The sequence below is a fragment of the Gracilinanus agilis genome, chromosome 2 (assembly GCF_016433145.1).
Source record: "Gracilinanus agilis isolate LMUSP501 chromosome 2, AgileGrace, whole genome shotgun sequence".
NCBI classification, from domain to species: Eukaryota; Metazoa; Chordata; class Mammalia; order Didelphimorphia; family Didelphidae; genus Gracilinanus; species Gracilinanus agilis.
This window is the reverse complement of record NC_058131.1, coordinates 599114523-599140921: the sequence shown is the minus strand read 5'-3', so window position 1 is coordinate 599140921 and position 26399 is coordinate 599114523. Positions and strand designations below refer to the sequence as shown.

The 26399-nt window shown below is 39.3% G+C and overlaps 1 protein-coding gene across 5 annotated transcripts in view; it reads left to right on the top strand.

Moving 5' to 3' along the window:
• NTRK3 (neurotrophic receptor tyrosine kinase 3) overlaps positions 1 to 26399 on the top strand; it is a 445036-nt gene that overhangs the window by 145861 nt on the left and 272776 nt on the right. For 4 of the 5 annotated variants that reach the window (XM_044665438.1, XM_044665436.1, XM_044665437.1 and 1 more), the window contains exons 5-11: positions 1718 to 1875; positions 4971 to 5113; positions 5446 to 5587; positions 6101 to 6397; positions 14215 to 14238; positions 16020 to 16084; positions 16923 to 17025. In XM_044665438.1, the coding sequence (XP_044521373.1) occupies positions 1718 to 1875; positions 4971 to 5113; positions 5446 to 5587; positions 6101 to 6397; positions 14215 to 14238; positions 16020 to 16084; positions 16923 to 17025 (932 nt within the window). The remainder of the gene's footprint in view (positions 1 to 1717; positions 1876 to 4970; positions 5114 to 5445; positions 5588 to 6100; positions 6398 to 14214; positions 14239 to 16019; positions 16085 to 16922; positions 17026 to 26399) is intronic. The other variant, XM_044665439.1, reaches the window with a different exon arrangement.

Genomic DNA, 26399 nt, shown 5'->3' with positions numbered 1-26399 from the left:
AAAATAAAATAAAAAAGAGGAAAGTTTATGGCAGCCTGGCCATTGATGCAAATTCCTAATTTTTTATTTTTAATAAAATCTTTATAATTATACATCTCTACAAATTTATAAAAGGCACATTTAATGAAGAGCATGAGGAGAAAATAGGCAAGTTTTTACAAATGATATTCCTTAAAACAATGTTATTGACTGAAAGATCCAAAGAGAATAAGATTTCAAATCCGTTACTGTTTTACTACTACAAACACTTGATTCACTATAGGAAAATACCACCTTAAAAAGATTCTACCAAGAGGCGTCTCTCATGCATATGTCAAAATCATACAAAATTCCTCTATAAGTGAGGTATTTTACTTGATGGACCATCTTAACAAGTTAAAGCTTTTCAGCAAATGGAATGGTCTCTTTTTTGGTAAGTAGTGAGTTTCTTGCTAGTAGAGGTTCTTAAGTAAGGCCTAGATGACCATTCATTAGGAATGTTCTAAGAAAAATTGCTGTTTTAGGTTCAATTCCTTTTGTACTCCAAGATAATAAGTTTCATTAAGATTTTTCTGCTTTCCATTTTTAAAGCTCCTTCCCTACTTCAGGACCCCATTAACTCACATCTGCATTATTGCTATAACCTTTTAACTGTTCACCAATTTCAATTTCTTCCTTTTCTAATTGTTCATATATATTCTGGCCAAATTAGCATTTTGAAAAATCCTTAATTTGATTAGGAAAACATTTAGGAGTTCCCTAATTTTACCAAGGTAAATTCCCTCAAATTTTAATATGTATTTCTGGTTCTCTAAAATCAATGTCTCCTTTTTTTCATCCTATGCTCTTTTCTTACTTTTCAAAATCCATAGTGCAAAGTTCTATGCCTAACTGCTGAGAAAAATGCAATGAGGGAAAGACAAGGTCCTTGTCTTCTAGGTGCTTTACAATACCATCAGGGATACAGACATTTCAAATAGTCTCTGAATGACTATTCATTAGTATTTTATAGAAGGGATTTTTTATCAGGTATAGGTTGGACTAGATGACCTCTGAGGTTTCTGAAGTTTTCTGATTCTGTGACATGGAACCAAATAACCATAATATCAACTAGCATGTGGCAAGTCTACATAAGGTGTACAAACATGGCATAATAGGAATTCTAAGAAAACTCTTTCTGAGAGATAAATAAAAAACTTCCCAGAGGATATTTGAGGATGACTTTGATTGCAACAAGTGGAGGCAGGAATGGAAGATGTTCTTGATGTAGAAAATGGCATGTCATAGTATGGAAGTGGGATACTGTGGGTTTTGTTTAGGCAGAGATGTTTGGATAGAGTATTTGAAAAGGAACTATTTAAGACAGTTCTAGAAAGGTCAGTTCTTGCCAGACTGAAGAACATGAATGTTGTTTGGTGGGCAATGGGGAGCCATTGAAAGTTTTTGAGCAATGGAGTGACGTAATACATTTTGTGGATGAGGAATATTAATTACTATCTGGTGAATACAAAAGGAAACAGATTTAATTCATCTTTCCCCTAATTTTTCTAGTTTAAAAGGAAAAAAAATCAATCATAGATGAGTAAACTTTTGGCACTTTTTTATAAGGTTTTGTCAAATAAACTCTTCCCTTAATCTCTGAAGACCAGGTGTGGGCCATCTCTGCTTCTCAAGCAAAATGCTAGGAGTTAGTCTGTTTTTTGGTTGAATGATTTTCTTTCTCTCTTTTTGTCCATAGGAGATTAGAGCAAAATTTCTTCAACTGCAGCTGTGACATCCGCTGGATGCAGCTGTGGCAAGAGCAGGGTGAGGCCAAACTGAACAGTCAGAATCTCTTCTGCATCAGCACAGATGGCTCTCGAATTCCCCTGCAGCGTATGAACATCACCCAGTGTGGTAAGCGGGCTGAACGAAAATGTCAATTCCCTTGTCTTCTCCCTGCTAGTCTTGGGCTCCCTATCTTCCACTAATGGCCAGAGCCAAAAATTGTTATTTCAAACAACCAACTCCCAATATCCCTACTGTTCCTTCAGCTCTAATCTCTGGAAACATATGTGGATCATGAGGGAATTCCAATACCCCTATTTTATTGTCCTGCCCATCTCTATCCAATTTGGGGACAGTTATGACGGTCATCATTTCAGGAATACAGGGAATTAACCACATTCCTTTCAGTTATCTTCTACTTCTTATATCTAAGTCCTCTCTTGATGTAATTTAATTATGTTATTTTGAGAAAGGTAATATGACATATGAGAAAGAGCACTGGATAGAATTCAGACCTGGATTTGAGGCTGGACACTATCATTTATTAGTTGCATGACCTTGGCCAAGTCATTTCTCATCCTTGAGCTCCATTTGGTATCTTTGGTGATAAAATAGAATAAAAATTACCTATATTTATCTCACAGGGTTGTTGTGAGGACAAAAATCAGATTATTTATGCGTATCACCCAACCACTAAGTCTTAAGGCTTTGCTTAAGTTATTTAAAGGTTTCAGCAATTTTTTCAATTTTTAAATGTCAAAGGTCAGCTTAGCAACAAGGTGTTTTATACCCCGAAAATAGCAGTTGAGACTATTTTATGCTACCTCAAATACATGCTAAATTATATATCATCATACATATTTTAAAAATAATTAATTGATTCAAACCTTATTTAAAAATAAATTTTGATATCTGTTTTTATATCACCTACATTTTCCAATAAATTCCTCCTTCTGATTCTCTACAACTAAGTCTTATAACAAAAACAATTTAGTAAAACTAACCTACACATTGAGAAAGTTTGAGATCATATGCAGGCTTTTATAGTTGTATCCCCTACCTTTATAATGAAGTGTGGTAGGTGCCTTTGAATAGCTCTGGGGAGAGGGTGGTCATCATGCTTTCATACCATTAAGTTTTATTGCATTGTTGTTCTTTCTGTTTTTATTGTTGTAGTCATGGTATGCATTGTTTTTCTGGCTTTATTTTCTTGACTTTGCATGAGATCAAATATATCTGGTCTTCCTGTGTTGCTCCATCTTCATTTAACCCATCTTTAAACTCATCTTTTCTTACAACGTGACAAGATTCCATTACATGCATATAGAACAACTTATTTAGTTATTTTACAATTGATGGACATCTACTTTGCATCTAGATTGCTGTTCCTGCAAATATTTTGTTGTTTATGGGTCCTTTATTTTTATTATTGACCTTGGGAGTATATATCTACCAGTGGGGTTTCTGGGTTAAAGGATATGGGTATTTTAATCATTTTTCTTAGTCTAGTTCCAAATTATTTTTTATAATAGATAAACCAATTCAGATTTCTGTTAACAAGTGCATTAGCGTAGCCCTCTAGCCACAACTGCTCCATCATGGATTATTTCCATCTTTGACAATTTGTTAGATGTGAGGTGATATCTCAAAGTTGTTTGTTTTGATTTGAATTTCTCTTCTTAGTGATTTGGAATAATTTCATATGGTTGTGAAAAGATAAATTACATATTCAAAAGTCAGTAAACTTGAGAATATGTTCCTCAGGGAACCTTTTCATCACTTTCCACAATCCCATTGCTCTCCTACTTGACCACTCTATAGCTCTGCTTCCCCTTAGCTAGGCTAAGAGAGAAAATGAGAGAAAAATGCCTATCTTCTAGCTGTTGCCTGCCATGTGCACCATGGTGGAGACTTTGTGGGCTGAGCTATGAGTTAGAGCTCTGATCAATCAATGTGTCTTGTTGTCTGTGTGGAGAAAAGATCAAGGACACCTTTTGCTCTGTATTGGGGTATTAATAAGGGAGCTGGGTTCCAGTCCATTCCACCTAAAGGATTATAAATTATGTGAGTTGAAGTGTTAGTGTTGGTGACTGGGAGTGATCTGGAGAGTCCCTACTCCATTCCATCCTGGGAGAAGAGAGAACATTCAACTGCCAGTCTATTCCATCGTCTAGTGATAAGGTTGGGCATCTTTCTAATAGTTGCCATTTTATTGGTTGCCTAAGAAGAGGAGACTCAATTCCTTGCTGAGATCATCAACTTGTGTTAATTAAATGTCTGCTTGTATGTTACTATGCAAACCAAAAGAGACATATGCAGTCTCTTTTACATTAATTTCTTTATAGGACATTTTTCAATGAGATCTTTGTTCTAGGATCTTCACACAAGAACAAATCTATGATGTCCTTTTTATTTAGTTAAGGATATTTTCATAATTCTTTGAATTTTCTTTTGAGGGTCCTGCCTTTAGGACAAAGTCCTTTTACCCATCCACATCGACTTAACATGAAACTTGTGACCAATGACAAAAGAGAACTTAGCAATAATGACCAACTCTTTCATTTTACAGATGAGGTAATGGAGGTCCAGGGAGATTAGAGGACTTAACTATGATTATATAAGTAGGAAGTAGCAGAACAGAGGCATGAAACCTGGCCCCTCTAACTGTAGGTTTATTATACTTTTCTCTTTCTATGCAAGCACTTGCTGAAAGACATTAGTTTGTAAGATCCTTGAGGGCAAGGACTATCTTTTGCCTTTCTTTGTAGCACTACTTCTTAGCATAGTGCCTGATATTAAGTGCTTTAAAAAGTGCTTATTGAATTGAGAGAATGAGTTGGATTTGGAAATACTTGCTTAGGATAGTTTCTCTTTAGGAAAATTATATATAACATCAGAATCTGGTAAGGTTAATCATAGGTTCATAGATTTGGAGCTAAAAAGAACCTCAGAGGTCATCTACCTCCTTATTTTTACAAATAAAGAAACTGAGACTGAGAACAGGGTAGTTAAAAGACTTGCCTGAGGTAACAGAGGTAGCATCCTTTCCATTGTACTATATTTCTATCTTATTACCCATATCTCATCTTGGATTTTTTCCAGAACATGGATCCTGTTTACTAAGTAGAGGGAGGAGTGAGAACCCTCCTACTCCCAGTGAGAGAATGAGGTAGATACAATTGTACAATATGCTGATAATTCTTTTGTCTTCTCCCACCCATCAGACCTACCTGAGATCAGTGTAAGCCACATCAACCTGACTGTACGAGAAGGTGAGAATGCTGTCATCACCTGTAATGGCTCTGGCTCCCCACTGCCTGATGTAGATTGGACTGTCACAGGACTGCAGTCCATCAATACCCACCAGGTAGGCTTTTAGGAGAGAAGAGGAAGATGTGAGCACAGATCAAATTCGATCAGCCAAACAGGCTTAAAAGTGAGCTCCTCTCACTAAGCTCTGCCCAAGATCCAGGAGTTTAAAAAGTAGTGGTAGCTAAATGATTAAAGGGAGAAATAAGATGTCTTTTTAGTATATTAATGTATACATAATGTAGTATAAAAGCATATGGACAGCTTTAGTTCTTCTATCTAGCCATCTCTCAGGTTGTGTTGGAGTTAGGTATGGAAAAGGTAGGAATTTGAGGGCAAAAGGAACTTTGACTGAAGATGACTTGACTATTCTCTCTATTGGATTTTCAGACAAACCTTAACTGGACCAATGTTCATGCCATCAACTTGACCCTGGTCAACGTCACCAGTGAAGACAATGGCTTCACCTTGACCTGCATTGCTGAGAATGTGGTGGGCATGAGTAATGCTAGTGTGGCACTCACCGTTTACTGTGAGTATGGGCTTGTGGCATCTCTGTGAGAGAACCTCTGACTCAGAAGAGCTTGTGGGATGGGAAATAGGGAGCATCAGTAGAGTTGCTTTAGAGTTGGAAGCCTATTACCTGGAAGCTGTGAAAAGGCCAGGGAAATAACATGGTTGTTTTTTTCTTTCTGATTCTGGGGAAAGGGAAGGGTCCCTGCATCTTGTAGAAGAGTGTCTACAATAAAGACCTCTTCTGAGGTGACCTTGCCAGCAAGCTTAGTTTTGGATCTTGTCCCTGACCTCTCTAGACCAGCTTCTGAAAAGTGAACAGATGGAGATATCCTACTAAGAGGGATCCTGGAATTTAGCTGAACCAAAGATACTTCTTACTTTTCTACTAGTGGAACTTTCATTCCTCCAGACAATCTTTTGAAAAAAGAAAACAGGCAAAATTTGTGATGAGAAGCCCCAGTTATTCCAAGGTTCCAGGATGTGAAATCTTAAAATATGCCAGCAATTTAGATATTCTTCCCTTTGGCAGATCCTCCGCGTGTGATGAGCCTGGAGGAACCTGAACTGCGACTGGAGCATTGCATCGAGTTTGTGGTCCGGGGGAACCCACCCCCTACCCTGCACTGGCTGCACAATGGGCAGCCATTGAGGGAGTCTAAGATCATTCGGGTGGAATATTACCAGGAGGGTGAGGTTTCTGAAGGCTGCCTTCTCTTCAATAAGCCCACCCACTATAACAATGGCAACTACACCCTTATTGCCAAAAACCAGCTGGGCACAGCCAATCAGACCATCAAGGGTCACTTCCTCAAGGAACCCTTTCCAGGTGAGGGGAATGCAGTTTTTTTTTGTCCTTCCCTGGGGTAGACTTAGTTTCCCCAAGAGTATTTAGTTATGTTCAGTGGTTTGGTGGGGGAAGAGAAAACAACTGTACTTTCCTTATTATCAATATGCAGTGATTCGATATATTGAATTCAGCTCACACCACTGTACTAGATCAGTATAATCTCAATACATGTTTTACTTTTAAAAGGCTGCCATTCCAAGATGGCACCAAATACACAGATTTACAGAATTACATATTTAGGGACATAACTTTCCGTCCCACTGACCCAGGTGCCTACATAGATATTTTAAAATGGAAAAGACCTCAGATATCATTTAATCTGACCTCCTCATCTTACAGAGGAAGAGACAGATTTATAGTAGAGCAGTGACTTGTCCAAGGCCACATAGCCAGGAAATGGCAGGCCCTTTGTCTCCTAGCCCAATTTTTGCCCCCTACTACCCAATGTTGCTTTATGGGCAAGGTGGGGGTGCTGGTGGGAAAGTATGAGAGATTATGGAAGTGGACTAAGGAAATAAGTGAGTGATAGAGTCAGAGAAGGCAGATATGTGGTTAAGGGCAATGACTACAGCAAAATAAAGAACTTCAATTAGATTGTGGCCTTGGAAAGTTGTTAGTCTTTCACTTATTTTTTGCACAGCCTGGGCTGGACCACCCCCACCACCTTCCTAAGTATCTTCTATCAACTGGAGGATTTAAGGATCAGGAAGAGGAAAAGCCTAGCAAAAATAACAGCAGTAAATAGGTTACTTAAGATAATTATGTAATCTCTTGTTCTATAGAGTTATAATTTAGTAATTAGGCATCCCACTCTTGGATGATTTTAGGATTTACTTATAGACTAGTCTACAAAGTATGGTTCAGAGAGATACCTGGGGGTCCAAGAATCCCTTTCATGGGGTCCATGAAGTTAAAACAGTTTTATAATAATACTAAGATGTTTGAATTTCCAGTGGGAAATTTCTTTAGGAGTCTTCAGTAAGTTTTGTGTGTAAAAGTGTCTTGAGACCAAAAAGTTTGAAAATTGCTGGACTAGATGACCCCTTAAGGTTTCTTTTAAGGGAGGAGAAAAGGAAAGAGTGATTTAGGATGAGAGAGATCACGAGCTAAATCTGTGTATTGTTTGCTTGTTGTGAAAGGGGACTTCACAGTCCACAAATAACTGAGAAGTGGCAGCTTCAAGATGCCTTATTTAGCTTAGTGCAAGAGGGATATAATGAGGAGTACTGGGAGCAAAGGAAGAAAAGGAAAAATAGGCTGGATGTTGAGAAAATTTCTTGCCAGTGAGACCCCTGGAGATTAGAGAACAATCTTTCCTAAGGGACTCCAGTACTTCAGATACTGAAAACCACACATGGACAGAACTCAAGGGAGCTTCTAGCCTTAGCCTTGAGAAGGATCCTAGTGCCCTAAGTCCAAGAGATTTTCTTGATTGGCTCATTCCTCCTTTGTCTTCTGGGAGATAGAAATAGTTATGGCCTTTACTTTGAGTACAAAGAGTTCTCAAACTTAGAGATGGTTTGGTTGTATATATCACTCAGCAGAAGATTAGCTTTATAGACTCTTAGGGCTAGAATGGATGCTTAGAGGTCATTTTATCCATTCCACCACGTGCAAGGAGGAACACATATAACTTGCCTAGAAAAAGTGTAAATCTTTTTTCAAAGACTCCTGAGAAGTAAACTTCATATTTTCTTTCTGAAACCATCCATCTGGTAGTGGGGAAAACAAAACAAAACAAAACCCTAGACTTGGAATCAAAAAAATTGAGTGCAAATTCTTTCTCATTCTTAGTAAGTATGTGACCATGGAAAAGTCACTGAACCTCTTTGAAACTCTTTCCTCACCTGTAAAATGAACATAATTATACCCCATAGCATCTATATCTCAGGTCTATTCTGGGAATCAGATAAGATGATTTATATAAAGTACTTTTTACATCTTAAAATGTCATATTAATTCCAGCAATAATAATAAAAAACAGTCATGATGATGATGATGATGAGTTGGGTGAGGCAATAAATTGACAAAGTCTTTGAAGGGAATGCTTTTGCTATCTGGGATCTTATGGAGAAGGAAGGAAGACTAAAAGAGAGCAATAGTAAAGTATTAAACTGGACTTCTCTTTCATAGACTATGTCAGAGAAGTGGATACACAGAGATCAGAAATAATAGAATGGTGTCTGGCATCCAGAGAACTTAGCTTTCTTCCTTCCTGTGGAAGTGAAGCAATATTTTGGTATTTTCCAGACATGCATGAACTTAGCTTTTTATATAACTCAATGGGCCCTTTTACAAAGCCTCTGGGTACCCTTTTGATCTCTTATTCAGTCTTCATATCTCATTATGATAATGTTTAGGATATGCAGGTGATGATGGTACTGTTAGTAGTAGTGTGTAAGTGTGTGCAGGTAGTGGGGGAAAAGTGGGGATGTCCTTAGGGTCATCAAGAAGATTTTTACTATGAATTATGCCACCTAACACATTTGCCCCTACACTGCAAATATTTCCAGGTATATTTTCTTAGGCATCTTCCATGAAAGTTTAGTTTTATTATAGAGCAGTGAATTTTAACAATTCATTTCAATTTAATTCAGTTCTATATTTATTAAACACTATTTGCGAGGAACTGTGCTTGGTGGTGGGGATACAAAGATCTGTATGAATGTGTGTATATATCTGTATTTAATAACTGTATGACTATATACATATGGTATAAATATGTATATCTATATAAAATGGTGACATATACATACATACATACATATATATATATATTTACACATATATGTGTGTACATATCTTTCTGCTACCTCTCATTGACCTTACAGTATAATAATGGGTAAACACTATACACTAATAACTGATACAAGTAAGGAGTATGAAAAGTATAAAGGAAAAGCTCTAAGGGAAGTTGGATGAAAAAATTTGAGGAGGGCGAGAACATTTCCACTGGGAAGAAAGAGGGTCAGGGAAAATTTCATGGAGGAGGCAGCTATTGAGGTGGTCTTTGAAAGAAGGGAGGGATTTCAACAAGTAGAGAAGTGGGGTGAGGGATATTTGTCCATTCTAGACATTGGGGAATGGTGACAGCAAAGGTAAAGGAAATGGGAGAGTGTAAGATGAGTATGGAGTTTGACTAGCACGTAGAGAAAAGGAATAACTGAAAATATGATTTGAATGATTAATTGGAGCCAGGTTATGAAAGTTCTTGAATGCCATGGTAAACTGGTTATACAGGTATCCCTTTCCCATTGCAACTTTTCCCATTGCAGTTTTGATATATCACAGGTTGGCATAAGAAAAGTTGAAAAGAAACTAAAGATGGCATGCAAAGGCCAGCAGACAACACGGAAAGAGTTTAGAAACTCAGAAATGCATAAAATATCCTGTGACCGAATCCTTAACCCAAACTTTACAATAAAGTACTGTAAATATCTCATAAAAGAAAAAAATTCAGACTTTTCTGGTACCAAGGGAAGGCCAAAATTTTTTTCACACATTTTCCAGATGGAGAGGATGCTATGCTCCTGACCTTCCACAATGTGGAAGAGATACCTGTAATTTGCTAAATAGACCAAGGAAGCCACAGAAGGTTTTTTATGTAGAAAAGTGACATGATCATAGTATCATATCAGGAAGATTGTTTAGACAGGAGAAGAGTTAGACTTGAGGCAGGAAGACTAGTTAAGAGGCTTTTATAATAATACTGGTGAGAAGTGATGAAGACCAGAGTTAGAGTAAAGGATCTTGGAAGTAGAAAGAGTACAGATTGAAGAGATATCATCAAGATTTGATTGATGAGTTTTGAGTGACTGGATTGCTGGTGACATCCAGAGAAACAAAAGTGGGAAGGGGTATTTGGTGAGTGGAGATGGGGAAACAGAGTTTAGTTCACCTTTGGATATGTTGGATTTAAATACATGATGAAAAATTAGTGACAGGTAAAGATGGAACAATCCTATGAAAGTGACAAAGGACATACGCATACAGAAAGGTAAATTGTTCTGGGGAAGGAGCTAGAGAGGGATAATAAGCCCTATTCATTTAATCAGCCTACCCTCCCCCAAGCTAGGAAGCAAAGGAGCTTGCAGGAATATGTGATAATATTCTTTCTACCTATGTGGGGTGTGGAAAGATATGTGCATCTTCCTTTCCCTGGGGCATTCTTCCACAGGTAGAATGCTACTGAATCTCAGAGAAATGTCTATAAATATGAGAACTGGCAGGATTTCTCAAACTAGACAAAAAGATTCCAACAGATTGCCTTTAATGCAGGCCATCTAAACCCTGCTGACAAAGAATCCACCTTTTTTTTTTAAAGATTTTCTGATGGGGGACACAAGAGACCAGGGGATATTGTTGTCAGATTTCCAGGAATGGGCATGGCTGAGATCCTCGGGTCCCAGAAAGAAGTGTTCCAAGCTGATATAGATATCACAACAAGCTTAAGTTTATTATCAGGAGCCTGATACTTTAGGATTCAGTGACCCCAAGATAGATCTACCCCTACTCAGATTTGCTTTTGTGGCGATCATCCTATTCCCCATTTTCCCATTTGCCATTCTTTTGTACATTCCATATACTCAGATGATATTATTCCATTGGCAGTTGCTTTTCAACTAAAGAACCCCTATTCTTCCTTGGTCTCTGTTAAGAAAACATCCTGAGATATCTTATTTTGGGAATGGCTCCCTAGGGTAAGCTATCTGAGGGTTTTTCCTGGATTGGGGGTTTTGTTTCCTTTTCATGCATTCATGAGTCAGAAACAAAGCAATAATGGTGCAGGTTAATAATTAAAGGAATGGAATAAAAGCTTTCTCAATGTGGATATGTGATTATTAAAAGGGATTTGGGGAGAAATATGGGTTCTCCCTTGAATGACTATTCTGGGCCCCAAGGAAGTCTGAAAGTACAAACGAGGAGAGCAAGTAGATAATCAAAGGGGATATTTAAGAGACATTCTATGAATAGTTTCTGCCAGGAAGGTTGCTATCATAGAAGTAGTGGACACATTAGAAATAGATTCAGGTTTGATACAGAGAGTGGGCCTTCTATGACTTTCTGTCCAGAATGGCCATTTTTATAAATGTGTGATGCTGAATCTGTTTAGGGTCCTCTGGGCCTAGAGATGCTGTCAGAAAGGATCAGAGTCTGAGAGAGAAGGATGCTGTCAGGAATAGAGATTAGAGGGAATAGTCTGAAGAAAACAAGCAGAGGAAGACTGATTTTACCTACAGGTGGAAGGAGGAAGATTAGGGCTTAAAAGATATTCTCAAGTTAGGAAAATAGTAGATAAGGGATATGAGGAAAAGGGAAATGTTATTAGTCCTAATTTAGAAATCAGCCAGACGTCAAAGGAGATTTTCCCCAGAAAATGCTTAGGAATGCAATCTAGTGACACTGGCCCCCTTTTTGGTTCCTTGAACAAAATTCTCTATCTCCTGACTCTGTTGTATTTTCACTGGCTATTATCTATGCCCAAAATACTCTCCCTTCTCATCTCTGCCTCAGCTTCTCAGTCTTCCTACAAGACCCAGACAAACTCCCATCTTCTAGAGGAAACCTTCCTTGATCCCCCTTAATTCTAATACTTTCCCTCTATTGATTTTTCTATGATTTATCCTATAAACAGCCTGCTTGTACAAGGTTATTTGCAAGATAACTACCTCATTAAACTTCCTTGTGGGCAGATCATTCTTTGCCTCTCTTTGCACCCCCAGCACTTAGCACAGTACTTAACACATAGTAGGCACTTAGTAAATATTTTCTGACTGCATAATTATGGTCTTTCCCTTGGTCATTTAATGACTTCATTTTGAAGCTTTAGTCCATTAGGTGAATAAGTAGTAGAAAAAGGCACAAATCAGTCAGATCTGGCCAAGCTAAGACTGGCAGAAACTCACTTAACCCTGGCTCTGGTACCATCTCCCCAGGCTGTGCCAGCCACCTTCCACTGGAGGGCATAGTATGGGTTCAGAGGTACTCCTGCCAGTACAGTTTTGGGATGCTGGGGAGAGGGTGGTCACTTCAGCAGCACCATCATCACAGAGAGAGAGTTTGACTTTGTTGTTAAGTGAAGCTTGTGTGTGTGACATGCATGTGTTAGTGAGTAGAGCAGCATAAAATCCCATTTCTTTTCTCTAACATGGGTACTGACTTTTCTGGGGACTAGGAAGAGGAGGAATCTCTTGTTTTTGAGCCTTTTTTGTATCTTGGCTATGATCAGGGATGGTTGAATAGAAATCTTTGGCTCTCTTCTCCTTTCTCTGGGCCCCACTTACTTCCCCCCATTGGGGGTCTTTCCAGGGAGTATTGGGCCTGTGCCCACTGAAAAATGTGACCTCTATTCTTCGTAGAGTAAAGGATTCAGGTGATGATCTGACAACAATGCTTCTCTCCCCACTCATTTCCCCAGTCCATCTTCCCTTTCAGATTTAGGTGTGAGTACCAATTAGAAGCAAGTTGCTCCTTTTCCCACCCACCAGCAGTGTGAAACCCCAAACCCACCCATGGGTTATGTGCTGTGAATGTGGCACCTTGTTTCAACGTCCATGTGAATCTTGGATGGATAAACGTTTCCAGACAGCAGCGAAGGATTTAAGCATTCATAGGCTGATTGGCAGATTACAGGGTTCACAGACTCGGTTAAAACATTTGGCTGACGTGAGAATATTCTCTAATAAATGAGAACCTTATGAGAAACATGCAAATCAGCATGAACCCGTGAGTTGATCTGGCAACCCTGTTCTTTCAGGCTGTCAGGGCATGGCCATTAAAAAAAAAATTGGTCAGGCATTTTGTCACCTACAGCCTGGAAGATGGAGGCAGCAGGAATGTCAGATCCAGGCATTCAGATGAGGCTTAACAGCCTAAGAAAACAGTGAATTGATACTGACTAGTGTTACCTCGGAAATGCCTGGGTGAAGCCTTCCCAAAGAAAACACCATTTCCCCCCCGAGGTCATTACAGAAGGTTGTTTACTTGCTGGAGCCTGCTGGAGCTGGCAGGTGGCAAAATCGGATCCAAGGGGCTGAGGTTTTCATTCATGCCCTCACTGAGTGTCTCATAGGTACGTGGTAGAAAGGCCATTGCAGGAGATCACCTTCTCAAGCTTCCCATTTAAGAAAAAAAGGTATATCCTGGCAATTTATCAATGTAGAGGGATTCAGTGTAAACAGGGAACTAGAGGAGGTCATCTCTTCTGGGAGATGGAGGGAAGCACATCATGGGAAACCTGAGATAATCATTACAATCAGTACAGGAAGTCTCTTCGGGGGTTAGGGCCAGTTCTGGAGTAACCCCTATCCACCACGAAATTACACCATTCATTTTGCTTCTTCTACAAATGCTTGAACTTTCATTCTTCAAGCACAAGTGGTACTTTCAGAACAGAATGGAAAGAGCATGTTCATCTCCCTGAAGCTCTTTTCATCATACCCTTACATCCCTCCTCCACTATCATTATTCTCCCTTGGATCCAAAGAAACAGCTGTGGAGTGACCCAAGAGTGCTGAGGTTCCGATTCCTCTTGCCACAGTGAAAACAGCATGACCTCCAGGTATGGAGACAGTGATACCCCTTCAAATCAGAGGAATTCTCTTCGGTCTCTCCCCAGCAGTGTGGACATTACACTAAGGTGATGAGATGGGATAGCTGGCCTTTAGTTGGGAAGTTGCTAAGGCAACAATGGATCAGGGTGAGGGGGAAAGGTGATGACTGGCAGAAATGGCTGTCTTACCCTATTCTGTTTTTTTAAATTAAATGTGTTAATTATCTCTTTGTCCTTTTTGCAGAGAGTACGGATAACTTTGTCTCAAGTAAGTCTCCTTTGCCTCTTGCTTTGTAATTGTTCATGTTCTCAATCCTTTTTTATTAGTTCCTCTGAATTCAGACAGCCTTCCTTCCTCCTTCGCCAACAGTTGAGAGAGTGCGAGATATCTGTGGTAGACTGAACTGGAGGATAGAAACAGCTCCTAGTTTAGGCTGCTGGGGCAATGTCTTCCTGGCTTCTTTTTCCCTAGGGAGAATTCCAGGACTATGCTTTTTGGATGCTGGACCTCTACACTTCAGTTTTCTGAAGCTAAGCCTATCTAGAGGATTTGAGGGGTTTTTTAGTTCCTTGATGTAGCAATGAGTTTTGCTGGACCTAACCTTTCTCAAATTGGGTTTGGATTTATATCAGATACCCTAGATGTTAGTTCCTACAAGAATTATGATACCCATCATTTTAGATGTCACACATTTGTGCTTCCAACTTATGTATGGTTCAAGGATAGACATAGATGGGTTGAAATGCACATTTATTTTTTGGGGAAAGGGGAGAAGGTCAATATCCAAATCAATGAGATCACAGGTCCGTTTGAGCATTTGAGAGATGACCAGTGATCTATTTCCTGTGTGGTTGTGGCTACTATTATTCTGGGCTGGCTTAAGTCATTGAAGGAACTATGGAAGTTGAGTTTACAGATTATTTGAGAGCAAGAGTTAAGCTGTCTTTAAGGTAATTAGAGGTTTGCATATTGTGTTTTGTATTTTTCTGAAGCAAGTCTACCACCCTTGTCATCTCTTTCTCATAATATAGAATTATGGGAATTTGTTTCACCTGTTATATGGAAGTTTTCTCATCGTATTTAGGGGACACATTCAGGTTGCCTCATCTAGATGCAAATATTATGTATTTCTTTTTCCTTCTCAGTCTCTAGAAAATAGTCACCCTACAGAATGTTCCATTAGAGATATCTGTGGTGAGGAAGCTCTTTTCCAGGAAGATGCTATAAGTCCTAAAACAAGCTAACTCATGGCTTCAGCCTGGACTGGGTAACTGGGAATGAAGCATTTCCATAGGTCTCTCCTTTATATATAATAAAGTGAGTTGCCATAGCATGCTAGCCTCAATTGGGAATGAATGGGATAGTGGTTTCTATTTTGAACTGGGAACCAAGAACCTCTTTAGACCCAAATGACCACTGCTACGACTAAGTAACCTCTGTGGCACAAATGTGGTATAAAGAAGAAAAGGAATGTGAGAATAAAGGAAGAAGCAGATAGAAATAAGTGTCTGTTGATAGTTTTCTGTCCACAAGTGCCTCAGGTGTCAATGGAAACAGTGTTTTGAGGTATCAGTTTTCATCTAGTCTGTGGGAAGCTTCCACTTGTCTCTCATTCAGGCAGGCATTTAGTACCTAGTTATTTAGGTCCCATTTCCAAATTTTCCTTGCTCCCCACCCCATTCATAAAGCCAGTAGGTTTATAGATTCTAAGTTTTCTTTTTCCCTTTGAAGATGTGGATGATGGAGTTGATAGTTGGAATATTTAATTCAAAGACAGGGCAGCAATGAGCATATGTGCTCTTGAGTTATTATATTTATTCAGACAGTAGAAAAAGGATTTCTGTTTCAAAGTTGTTGCTTCAAAACCTAGGGAGAAAGCAGGATGCAAAGGTTCAGACTGGAGTGATTGTGTCTTCTTGCAGGGATTGATGGTATATTCTTTGGGGAAGGGAATGGAATTGTGGCTTAGGCTCCAAAGAGTTCCCTAGTGCTCTCTAATGCATGGTCTGTTGACTAACTGCCCTCCTGCTCTGTTCTTTTGGTTCCAGTCTATGAAGTGAGCCCCACACCTCCTATCACCGTGACCCACAAACCAGAGGAGGACACTTTTGGGGTGAGTCATATGCTGGTCAAGAAGAATTACCTTCTTCCAAGGGGCCTGAATGGGCTTGGTTCAGAGAGACTCTGACTAGTGGTACTACAGTGAGACAGGAGGAAACCAGAGAATGGAATTTCGCTAGGGAGAAAGACTTAATATTTAAAAGGCTGAGTTCCATGCCCATAGATAGATTTTCTTTTAAGAATTTTATTAATTTTTTGTTTTTATATCACCTTCATTTTTATGTATAGATATAGATATCTACCTATCTTTATCTATATTGAGATCTATAGCCCTTCCCTTATCCATTAAGCCACATCTTGCCACAAAGAAAAAAGGAGAAAAATAATCAGTTTAACAAAACTAACCAGCACATTGAGTCCAACAGGATATGCAATGTTTCACATAGCTAGTCCCCAAAAGAGGTGAACTTTCTACACAGCATTTTGGCATGATGATTGACTGCTTCTATGAGCCCTGGGATGACCCTTTGCTCCCTAGAGTTTAGGAATCAAGGCTTTTTTGAATCAAAAATCAAAGGGGAAGTCATTTTTGATTGGTGGTTGAGTCAGGTCCCAAATACCATTCACCAAGGATGAGAACAACTCAAAGAATGGAATCTTGGAACCAGGAATTCTTCTTCCTACCAATTTGTTGTGGTAAGTTTCTTGGGAGTCTTCAGTGTCTTGTTAATTAGTTTCTTAATGGATTTTATGCAGCAGGCACACAGCATCATGTAACAGGAAGAGCTACTGCTGTAAACCTCTCATTTGGGAAAAAAGCACTTAAGCAGCATACTCTGTGGGACTCTGGAGGCACACCTGATTCTGAGTAGTATGTTTTATTCCTCTAGGTGTCCATAGCTGTTGGACTTGCAGCTTTTGCCTGTGTCCTCTTGGTGGTTCTCTTTATCATGATCAACAAGTATGGCCGACGGTCCAAGTTTGGAATGAAAGGTATGGTGGGATTTCCATTTATTAGTATGGGTGCCTTTGGGGAGAGTTGGATCTTTTGACTGTAGGATGCTATTTTAATCTCCTTTGGTCCCTGAAAGGACTCTCTCCCAATCATTCGGTGGGTGGTAATGCCTCCTAATTAACTTCACTGGGAGCTGTCTGCTCTGTGGCTATAATTAGTAATCATTCAGCCTGGGGAACAGGAGCAGGGATGTTGCCCACTGGTGCCCAAATGTGGCATCTCTGTTTTTACTGGAATTGTTGCATTGGTGGGAGCTGTGCTCATGTAAGAAGCAAGTTGGGAATGTGGTGATGAGAGCAAGCTAAGGGACCATTAGAGTTCTATGGTTACTGCTGGGCAGGTTGACTTCTAGATCCTACAGCCCAGAAATTATGTTTTTTTATTCTCTGAACCCCTCCTGGGGATCTCAAGAAAAAGTGGAGTTGTGTTGGCCAGGCAGGATGTGAGCTGACTGATTCAACTATGAAATAGTTGCCTCATGGTGGTGTCTCAGCACGTAGCTCCACACAGGTCCCAGGGCCAATGCCAAGATCAACAGGCTTTCTAAGTCCACTGGCCAGGTTCCATAACATGGAGTGCTCAGCTCCAGCACCGGGTGGTGGTGGCTTCTGGCCAAGGTTGGTGTAACGGGTCTAGCATGAGAGGGGTTAACATGGTGAATTAGTGTCTATCCATGAAGTCCCAACTGGGGGGCAGGGATAGGCCTGTCCAAATGAGATATGGGAGATTGTGGTACCAATCTTAAACCTGGAACTTTTTCAACACTTACTCTAAGCTCAGAATCCCTTTCCATTTCGAGTGTTGGACTGGGGTAAATGAAAGGTATGACCTGACTTTTCTGCCTTCTGTAGAGTATTCCTTTTAGACTCTAAGCCTGGAATCAAGTTGAAGTTTTCCCATTGAGGTTATGAGGAATGAGAAGAAGGGGTCCTTTAGACATACTTGGAATGTAGTGGACTTATCACTTTAGCAGATAATATCAAGGAATAGAAAAAAGAATGAAGAAATGAAGGGGAAAACTATGGAAGTTCTTGGGAACTCATTGACTCTGTATTTTCCGTATTCTTATTATGGCTTTGTGGAATTAGGGAGCATCACAACCAAATGAGCTGGCTGGGTAGCTTTATTTTTAGATATTTTGGCTAAAAAATATGTACCTGGGAGAAAGAAAGTGCAAGACTGTCACTGAACCAGAAGTCATGAATAAGATTGATTTGCTTTTGGAAACCAACATGCAATAAGGATGTTTGAACAACTGGAACTCTCCAGGTGCCAGATGTGCTAAGCTTCATGTGTCCAGAAATGTGGTAAAGTTATTCTTGAGGTTTTTAAGGTGGCTATGAATGTTTTGCTTTAAAGTAGTTATATCTAGGACAGTTATGCTTATGTGATCTTCTCTAGTTAAGACAATTCTTCCTTAGCTGCCTTTCTCATCACTTTCAGAAATATTATCCCCCTCCTTCCTCTCTGATAAGAGGGAGAGAATTGGGAGCTGCCTCTCATTCCCCAAATGAAGCACCACCAGCTGAGACCTTGCCACTTGCTTGGCAATGCTCTGAGAGCAGATTTTTCCTGTTAATTGTCATAATGCTCCTGGAACAGCATGTCCCCATGTCGGATGAATTACCCTGTGTGCTGGGTTGGCCCCACTCAGCCACATTCTGTGAACCCTTTTCTCCTCTACCCTTCTGGATCTCTACTCTCCAGCTCAGATCTTAATAAGGTTTAGGATAGGATGTTGATCCAGGTTAGTAATAAATAAGGAATTTCCTTGGGCTTGAGGCCAGATGCCACCATGAAGCTGGGAGAGAGCCTGAGGCAAGGTGGGAAGGCAATGTATCTTGAACTGATGACATTTAATCATGAGTCCTATTGAAGGATCCTCTAGTTGTGTTGAATTCTTTGATCATTATCAGTTTAATTTGTGACTAGATATGAAGGTATGACATTGAGGCTTCATGCTCAGCTTCAAGATGGGGAAGTTCCCCTTAGTGACTAAAGCAAAGGTAAGAGGGGAGGTACCCTTAGCCTCTCCTTGCCAATGGATGGAAAGAGAAATTAAAATCTTTTGTGCTATTCTTACAGGAAAGATGGAGAGACATGTATTAGGCAGTAACACAATTTGGTGGGGTCAGAACTGGCTGAATCAAAAAGTCCAAATGGTAATTGTTAATATTTCCATGTCACTTTGGAAGGAGGTCTCTTGTGGAATGCCCTAGGTATCAGTGCTTGGTCCTGTACTATTTAGCATTTTCTTAATAACTTTATTAATTGCTTCTTGTAGCCTGATTATCAGATTTGTAAACAATGCACAGCCAATGCACACTTAAAACAAACAACAAAAAACCTTAGTAGGTTAGAAGGTTGGGTTGAACTGAAAATAGAATGGAAGATAAATATAAAGTTTTGCATGTAGGCTCAAAAAATCAACTTCAAAAGTCTAAATGAGAGGAAGCGTGGCTGGATGGGTGATGTAGAAGCCTAGAGAGTTAATATAATCTTAAGCTTATTTGAAAGAAGCATAGTGTCCAGAAATAGGAAGGAAATAGCCCTTCTGAACTCTGCCTTGATCAAGTCTGGACTAATTTGATGAGTTGGGTGCTACAGTTTAGGAAGGAAAATGAAAATATGGAAAGCGTTCAGAGGAGCACCCAGAATAACAAAAAACCTTAAAAACATTTTATATGAGGATCAGTTAAATTGTTGATGTTTTAGTTGAAGACAAAGATACTTGTGGGAGTGAGAAGAATACTGTGTGGACATGATAGCTGTCTTCAGGTATATGAAGGGAAGACATGTGAAACAGGGTTAAAGACCTATCCTTGGCTCCAGGGCAGAGCTAAAATGGGTAAAAGATACAGGCTTGATATAAGACGGAAAACATTTCCTCACAGAGCTGTCCAAAAGCAGGCAATTGGTCTCCCTCTTATAAAAGGGAAGGTCTTTAGTCAAAAGCAGGGTGAGCATTTTTCAGGATAATTTAGACAAGATGACCTCTGAACTCCTTCCCAACTCTGAAGTTCTGTGAGAAACAGAATTCCCAGCCATTTTGCATTTATATGAGGCATCATCCTATCACCCCAACCCTAATTCTAACTTCTGCTATCAGGCTAGGGAAAAAGCATCTCTTTTAAATTAGAAGGAGACAGTTACCTCGAGTGTCAACCATGATTTTCTTGTGTTGATCAAGATGTTCCATTCTTCTTTCATTCCAAGGAATTATTTGAGATCTTTTCTGGATTTTATTCACTAGCTTTTCTTGCTCATGTGCCTGCCATAGGCCTTAGGTACAAATTTCATCAATCAGCCCCCTCCCCCAATATATATATATATATATATGTATATATAAAACCAGCAGAGAAACTAGTCATCCTATGTGGGTAGGGGAGTGGGTACATGGAGGGGCTATAGCAGGAGTTTGCTTAGGATTCTGGGGAGGGGGTACAGTGTGGTAGAGTAGGAGAAAGTAGAATAAAGAAAAGTGAATCAAAGGAAAGGTAATTTGGAAGATCCTAGGATATTCATCAAAGTCTAAAAAAATAGCACATGAATAAAGGAAATCCCATTATTTTAAAATCCACTCTCTTCTGGAAGGAGCGATTCTTTAATTGATTAAACAAGTATTTATTGTCTACTGTGTATAAAGCACTGTATCTCAGGTGATGCTTCCACTTAGTTTTGAGTCAAAGTCCTTCTTAGTGTGAGGTGAATGTGGCCAATACTTCACTGTAGATATCACCAAAAGTTCTAGCGTTTTTGATACTATTTTATTTTGGATTTTTGGAATTTTAGATAGGAAAGTGGTGTCAGAATGAGATCAGGGATTGTATCTATTCCCTCTTTTGTATGCTTTACAGCAGAGCTGAAAAGACTGTCTAGATTAATCTTCTCATTTTATAGATGAAGGAACTAAGGCCTTGAGTAGTAAAGTGACATCATTTCATCATAGTTTGTTGTTAACATGGGTTAGATGAGCTAGCTAACTCTCCTATAGACTACAAGGAACGTATGAAAGGAACTTTAAAAGTCACATATCCCCTTTGTGCCTCAGTTTCTCCATTTAAAAAAGGGGGAAAATGCCCACTTATCCCTGAGTGTTTAGGAGGAACCAAAATAATAAATATCAAAGTGCTTGAAAAATGACAATGCAATGCAACTATTGCACATGACTTTTATTGTACACGTCTTAAAGTCATTAAGATAAAAAGAGAGAGACTTCACCATTCCCCAACAGGATCCTTTATTTATACTGTATCTTTACCCTGTATCATTAGGTAGCAAATAAAATCCCAGATCAGAGAACTTGTGAGATTTTATTCTCCATACTTCAGGTTTCTTCTTCCCCTACATAGGAACAGCCCTGGCCTTCTCTGTTTATACTTGTACTCAAATATCTTGGCTTCGAAAGGAGCGCCTACAAGAATTCTAGGCAATGGGGTACCAGTCTGAATGGATATGTCTGCCATCCTAGTTAGATTATTTTCATTTTGTACAGTAATCTCCTAGAGTTTGTATGATTAGTGTTGCCCACCATTATAGGAATTCTTGTGAAGAAGTGGGATTTCTAAGGGAACTTCTGGCAAAATTAATGAATGAACATTCTCGTGACAATTTATGGGTCATGTTTGATTTAATTATAGGGTATTAGTTACCTAGCTAGGAGTGGAACACAAGGCACTAATATAGTGTGGCTTATTGTTTATGGATGTGATGCTAATCTGTAAACCTCCCAGGAAGCTAAGGAAAATAGACTGGGAGGTAGGCAGAGACAAGGGTCAAGTGGAGTGGCCTGAGGAAAAAAATATCATTCTGTGCTGGGCTCCACAGGAAGGGAACTTGGGGTTGACAGGCTTTTAGGCTTGATTAAACCATAATGAAAATGATTGTGGGGTATGGCACTTAGAATTGAAATTAGAGTGAAACTTTGAATGAAAAGTTTTAAAAAGATAACTTAACACTATATTATGAGAGACAGTCTATTGTGGTATGGTGGCTAGAATCAGTTTAAAACCTAGAAGAAATAGATTGTGTCTTGCTTCTTATACATACTGACTATGTGATTCTGGGAAAATCGCTTAATCCCTTAGTGTAGGGGTTACTGTAGGCTACTGATATCAAACTCAGAAAGGAGTGGATCTCTGCAGCTGCTGATTGTCTTAGAAAACTACAAATTAACATCATCTATTTGTATTGCATTTTGATTTACTTTGTTAAATATTCAATTACATTTTAATCTGGTTCTGGGGGATTTGACATGTCTGCTCCAGGGAGTCTTTAAAATGATGAGTTGCAGAGGAGTGCCAGTCTGCACTGGTACAAGGAGTTTTCTTACTGACATCACAGAGCTAGTCTCCATCCCTATGATATTTTATATTTTGCAAGAAAATTTGTAAATTTTATTCTTTATTAATCAATTTCTTCTAAATTCCATTTGGCTTCAGTATAAAGGAGATTAGATGTTCTAGGAAGATAGGAAAATCTGAGAGCTAGAGGATTCAAGTCAAAGAAGAAGATTATCAGCCCAAGTGAAGATGAGGGTATTTGCGAAAATTTAGGATGATGTGGGGAGATTTTTATCCTAGAGAAAATCAGATTTTGACCTCAGAACTAGTAGAATCAAAGAAGTAAGACTTTTGGTCTAGATTAGGTATCATGATTGTGAGGATCCTAGGAAAGCCTTAGAAGTTACCAGATTACTAAACAGGGTTTCATGATCGATTTATCATCACAATTCTTAAGAAATATAATTTATGGATTCCTCCTCCCCCCCTCAGTCCTAGGAAACATCTTGACATAAGAGATCTAGTCATAAGGAAAGGCATCATAGGAGTTCAGGTTTAGAGCTGAAAGTGTCCTTAGAAGCCACACTATTCAACCATACAGTTTATTTTGTAGATTAAGAAGCTAAGCTGGAGAATTAAGGATCCTTGCTCAAGAGCACTTGCTAGTATATAGCGGAGGTAGGATTTGAATCCAGGTCCTTTGACTCAAAATACAGTGCTCTTTCCATTTTGGGGGATGAGGCACTAGCCCTGGTGTCAGAATAGTATCTGCTTACTCCTTTGGGAAGACGGAAACAAAGATGGGTGGTGGGGTGGGAAAGAGAGCAACGGAGGAAGGAAGGGACAGAGCAGGAGAATCAGGTTGGCTTGAAAGGAAGCAAGTAAATAAATGCAGCTCATGCTTCCGGTAATGTCTTAAGTGCCCCATCATTATCAATTCGTTTGCTTTTTATTCTAATAGCCTGATCTGTACTGGTGCCTCTGATGTACATGTGGATGTCAAAAGTACTTGTGGAGCTGTTCTATTGTAATTTAGCATTAGTTAATAGGTACTTAAGGCAAAGTGCTTGCCTATTTGATTATGATTGGGCATTATTAACATTTTTTCCATAAAATAGATGGTAACTGTCTTTCAGTAGATTTGAGAATAATGCCAGAGATCCGATTTCAAGGGGTTTAACTCCTGCCAAAGAATCTTGGTCTTCGTTCATGGTGAACCAGTTTGTGTTTTAGGATGCATCGTGGGAGCTAGGCATGCCCTTGCCCAGCTTCTTGATTCTGTTCTGGTTTCTATCACAGGATAAGTTTCACAGGAAGGATTCTGTCAGCAGGATGGGACACCGAAGCCCTCCAGGCTCATAAGAAGGGTGTTGTCTACTGATGCCCTGCCCTGGTGCTTATCTCGGGGTTGTGCTGAAGGGAGGCAAAACGATAAGCCAGGAGGAATGGAGTTGGTAGAATGAAGATTAGTACTAGAAAGAGGGCTTTGAAAATAAATGCACACATTAATGTGCACTACATATATAATACGCTATTCACATTCACATATGTACGTGTATACACATGTATTCAGATCGAAAGATAGCTAGCTGGCTAGATTTGGCTGACATCCTAAGTAGGAGGTAGCAGGATACAGTGAAAAGAACTTTGGGTCTGGAGGCAAGATGACATGAGTTTGAATCCATGCTTTGGCACTTGCCACTTGTCTGTCTTTGGGCAAGTCTCTTAACCCCTCAGAGACTCAGTTTCTTTAGCTGTAGAAAGGGTTCTAAGGTTCGTTCCAACCTATAATTCTATGGTCCTGTAATCTATAAGCTCTTTCAGCCCTTAATAGAATGCATTTTTTAATTCCCCAAACCTTCAGCAAGACACAACCCTGGCTTTTTTGGAAATCAGTCCATATCCTCGTAATATTTTTTGAAAGGAGATGAAGAGAGAGATTTGTGATTCAAATGAAGCAATGATTTTGGGAAATGATTTACTCAAGGTTATAGTAAAATTAAAACTGAATCTGGAAAGAGGTCTTGGGTTTTCTTGCTCCCCCCTTTTTTTCTTTCTAGCTCTGCTCCCTCCCTCAGCACCTCCTGTTGCTGTGTCAGCAGGGGGCTTGGCATGGAGATAACAAGCAAGAATGATGTTGACCTCAGTAGCCTTTAAAACTCAAGTTGGCAGTAGTTTCTGCCTTAGTCTCCAAGACTCTGCCTTGAATGATGGAATGGAAAGAACACTGGGACTAGAGTCAAAAGGGTCTGGGTTTGAGTCAGGGCTCTTCTTCTTGCCCCCAGTGAGGCCATGGGCAGGCGATTTTACTTTTCTTTGCCTTAGGTTCCATGCTTGTAAAATGGTGGGCCTGATTTAGATAATTCTTCCATCCCTGAAATCCTGTGAGTATGTGACCACCCAGCTTATAGTTCCTGCCCCTCCCATCTTCTTTATGTATGTCCTCATATCCTTTCCCCCATCACTCCCAGGTCCCTCAAGTCCTTTCTCAGTCCCTAGATTCTGTCTCAGGATTTTAAACCCCAAAGAATATCCTCAGCAGCTGGCTTATAACACATTTAGGATGAAAATGGTTGTAGGGAATCCTCAGTTAGAACATGAGCTAATTGAAGCTAAGAGACTTCTGTCTTTTCTCTCTGTTTTGGACTTTATTTATTGAGAGTCTCTAGATACAGATTAAATTTCTCTGCTCAGCAACTACGTGTATGTCCTAGAATGGGAGGCCACTAAGCTTTGGGTAAAGAATTCAAACAGCCTGTATTTTTCTGGCACTGCTGAATGTCCCTGTCCTTTGAAAGGTCTTGCAGTAATTGGGATAGATGTCTCTATACCACTTCTGACCATAATAGAATCAAATGATTGAGAGCTGGAAGGGACCTTAGACATCATTCACCATAACCTTTTCATTTGTTTTTCAATTATCAGCCATTTATTTTTATTTTTTTTTTGCTCCCACCTTTCTCCCTCCTCCCATAAAAAAGAAACAAAAACCAAAATTATTGTAACAAATCTGCATAGTCAAGCAAAACAAATTCCCATACTAACCATGTCCAAAAAATGAATGTTTCCTTCTGCATATTTAATTCATCACCTCTCTGTCAAGAGAGAGGAAGCAATCTTTATCCTCAGGCCTCTGGAAATAATGCAGTGATCATTGTGTTGATCACTGCAGTGATCAGATTTCTTAGGGTCTTCAAAATTGATCATTTTTGCAATGTTCTTGTTAAAGTAGATATTGTTTGCCTAATTCTATTCATTTTACTTTGTATTAGTTCTTATAAGTCTTCCCAGGATTCCCTTTCATAGTTTCATAAGGTTCAGGAATATTCCATGATATGCTTTTGCCATAATTTGTTTCCCTTTTGATGGGCAGCTTCTTAGTTTCCAGTTCTTTGCCCCCACCAAAAGAGCTGCTTTAGATATTTTTGTACATGTAGAACCTTTCCCTATTTCTTTGATCTCTTTGACAAGTCTCTTGTCTTTACAGATAAGGAAACAGAAACTCATACAAGTCCAGTGATATATGTCTAAGTTCTAAGGTAGTATGTATTGAATCTAAGGATTAGATCCAAGACCTCCAATAGGATCATATATTTAGAGCTAGAACATAGCTTAGAAGCTGTTGAGTCCAGCTTTCTTCATATTAAAGTTTAGAAACAGAGGCACAGAAAAGAAGTGAAATAACTTGCTTAGGGTCACATGGCTAATAAATATCAAATAAATATTTGAACCCTGGTCTTCCTAACTCCAAGTCAGGTAGACTAAGAGCACTCTGTTTTTTCAGTATTTTCCCTACCACATTCAACTAAATTTGATCATTCAGTCATTTATTTATTTATTTTGTATTATTATTTTTTTTTGTAATATCCTACCAAGAGCCACACAGCTTGGAAATGTCTGAGGCCAAATTTGAACCCAGGAATTTCCAACTCCAGGCCTGGCTCTCAATCCACTGAGCTATCTAGCTGCCCCTTCATTCAATCATTTGTTAAGTACTTATTGTGTATTGTGGCCAGTTAGGTGCCAGAAATCTAGAGCCAGGCATATTTATCTTCCTGCATGCAAATCTA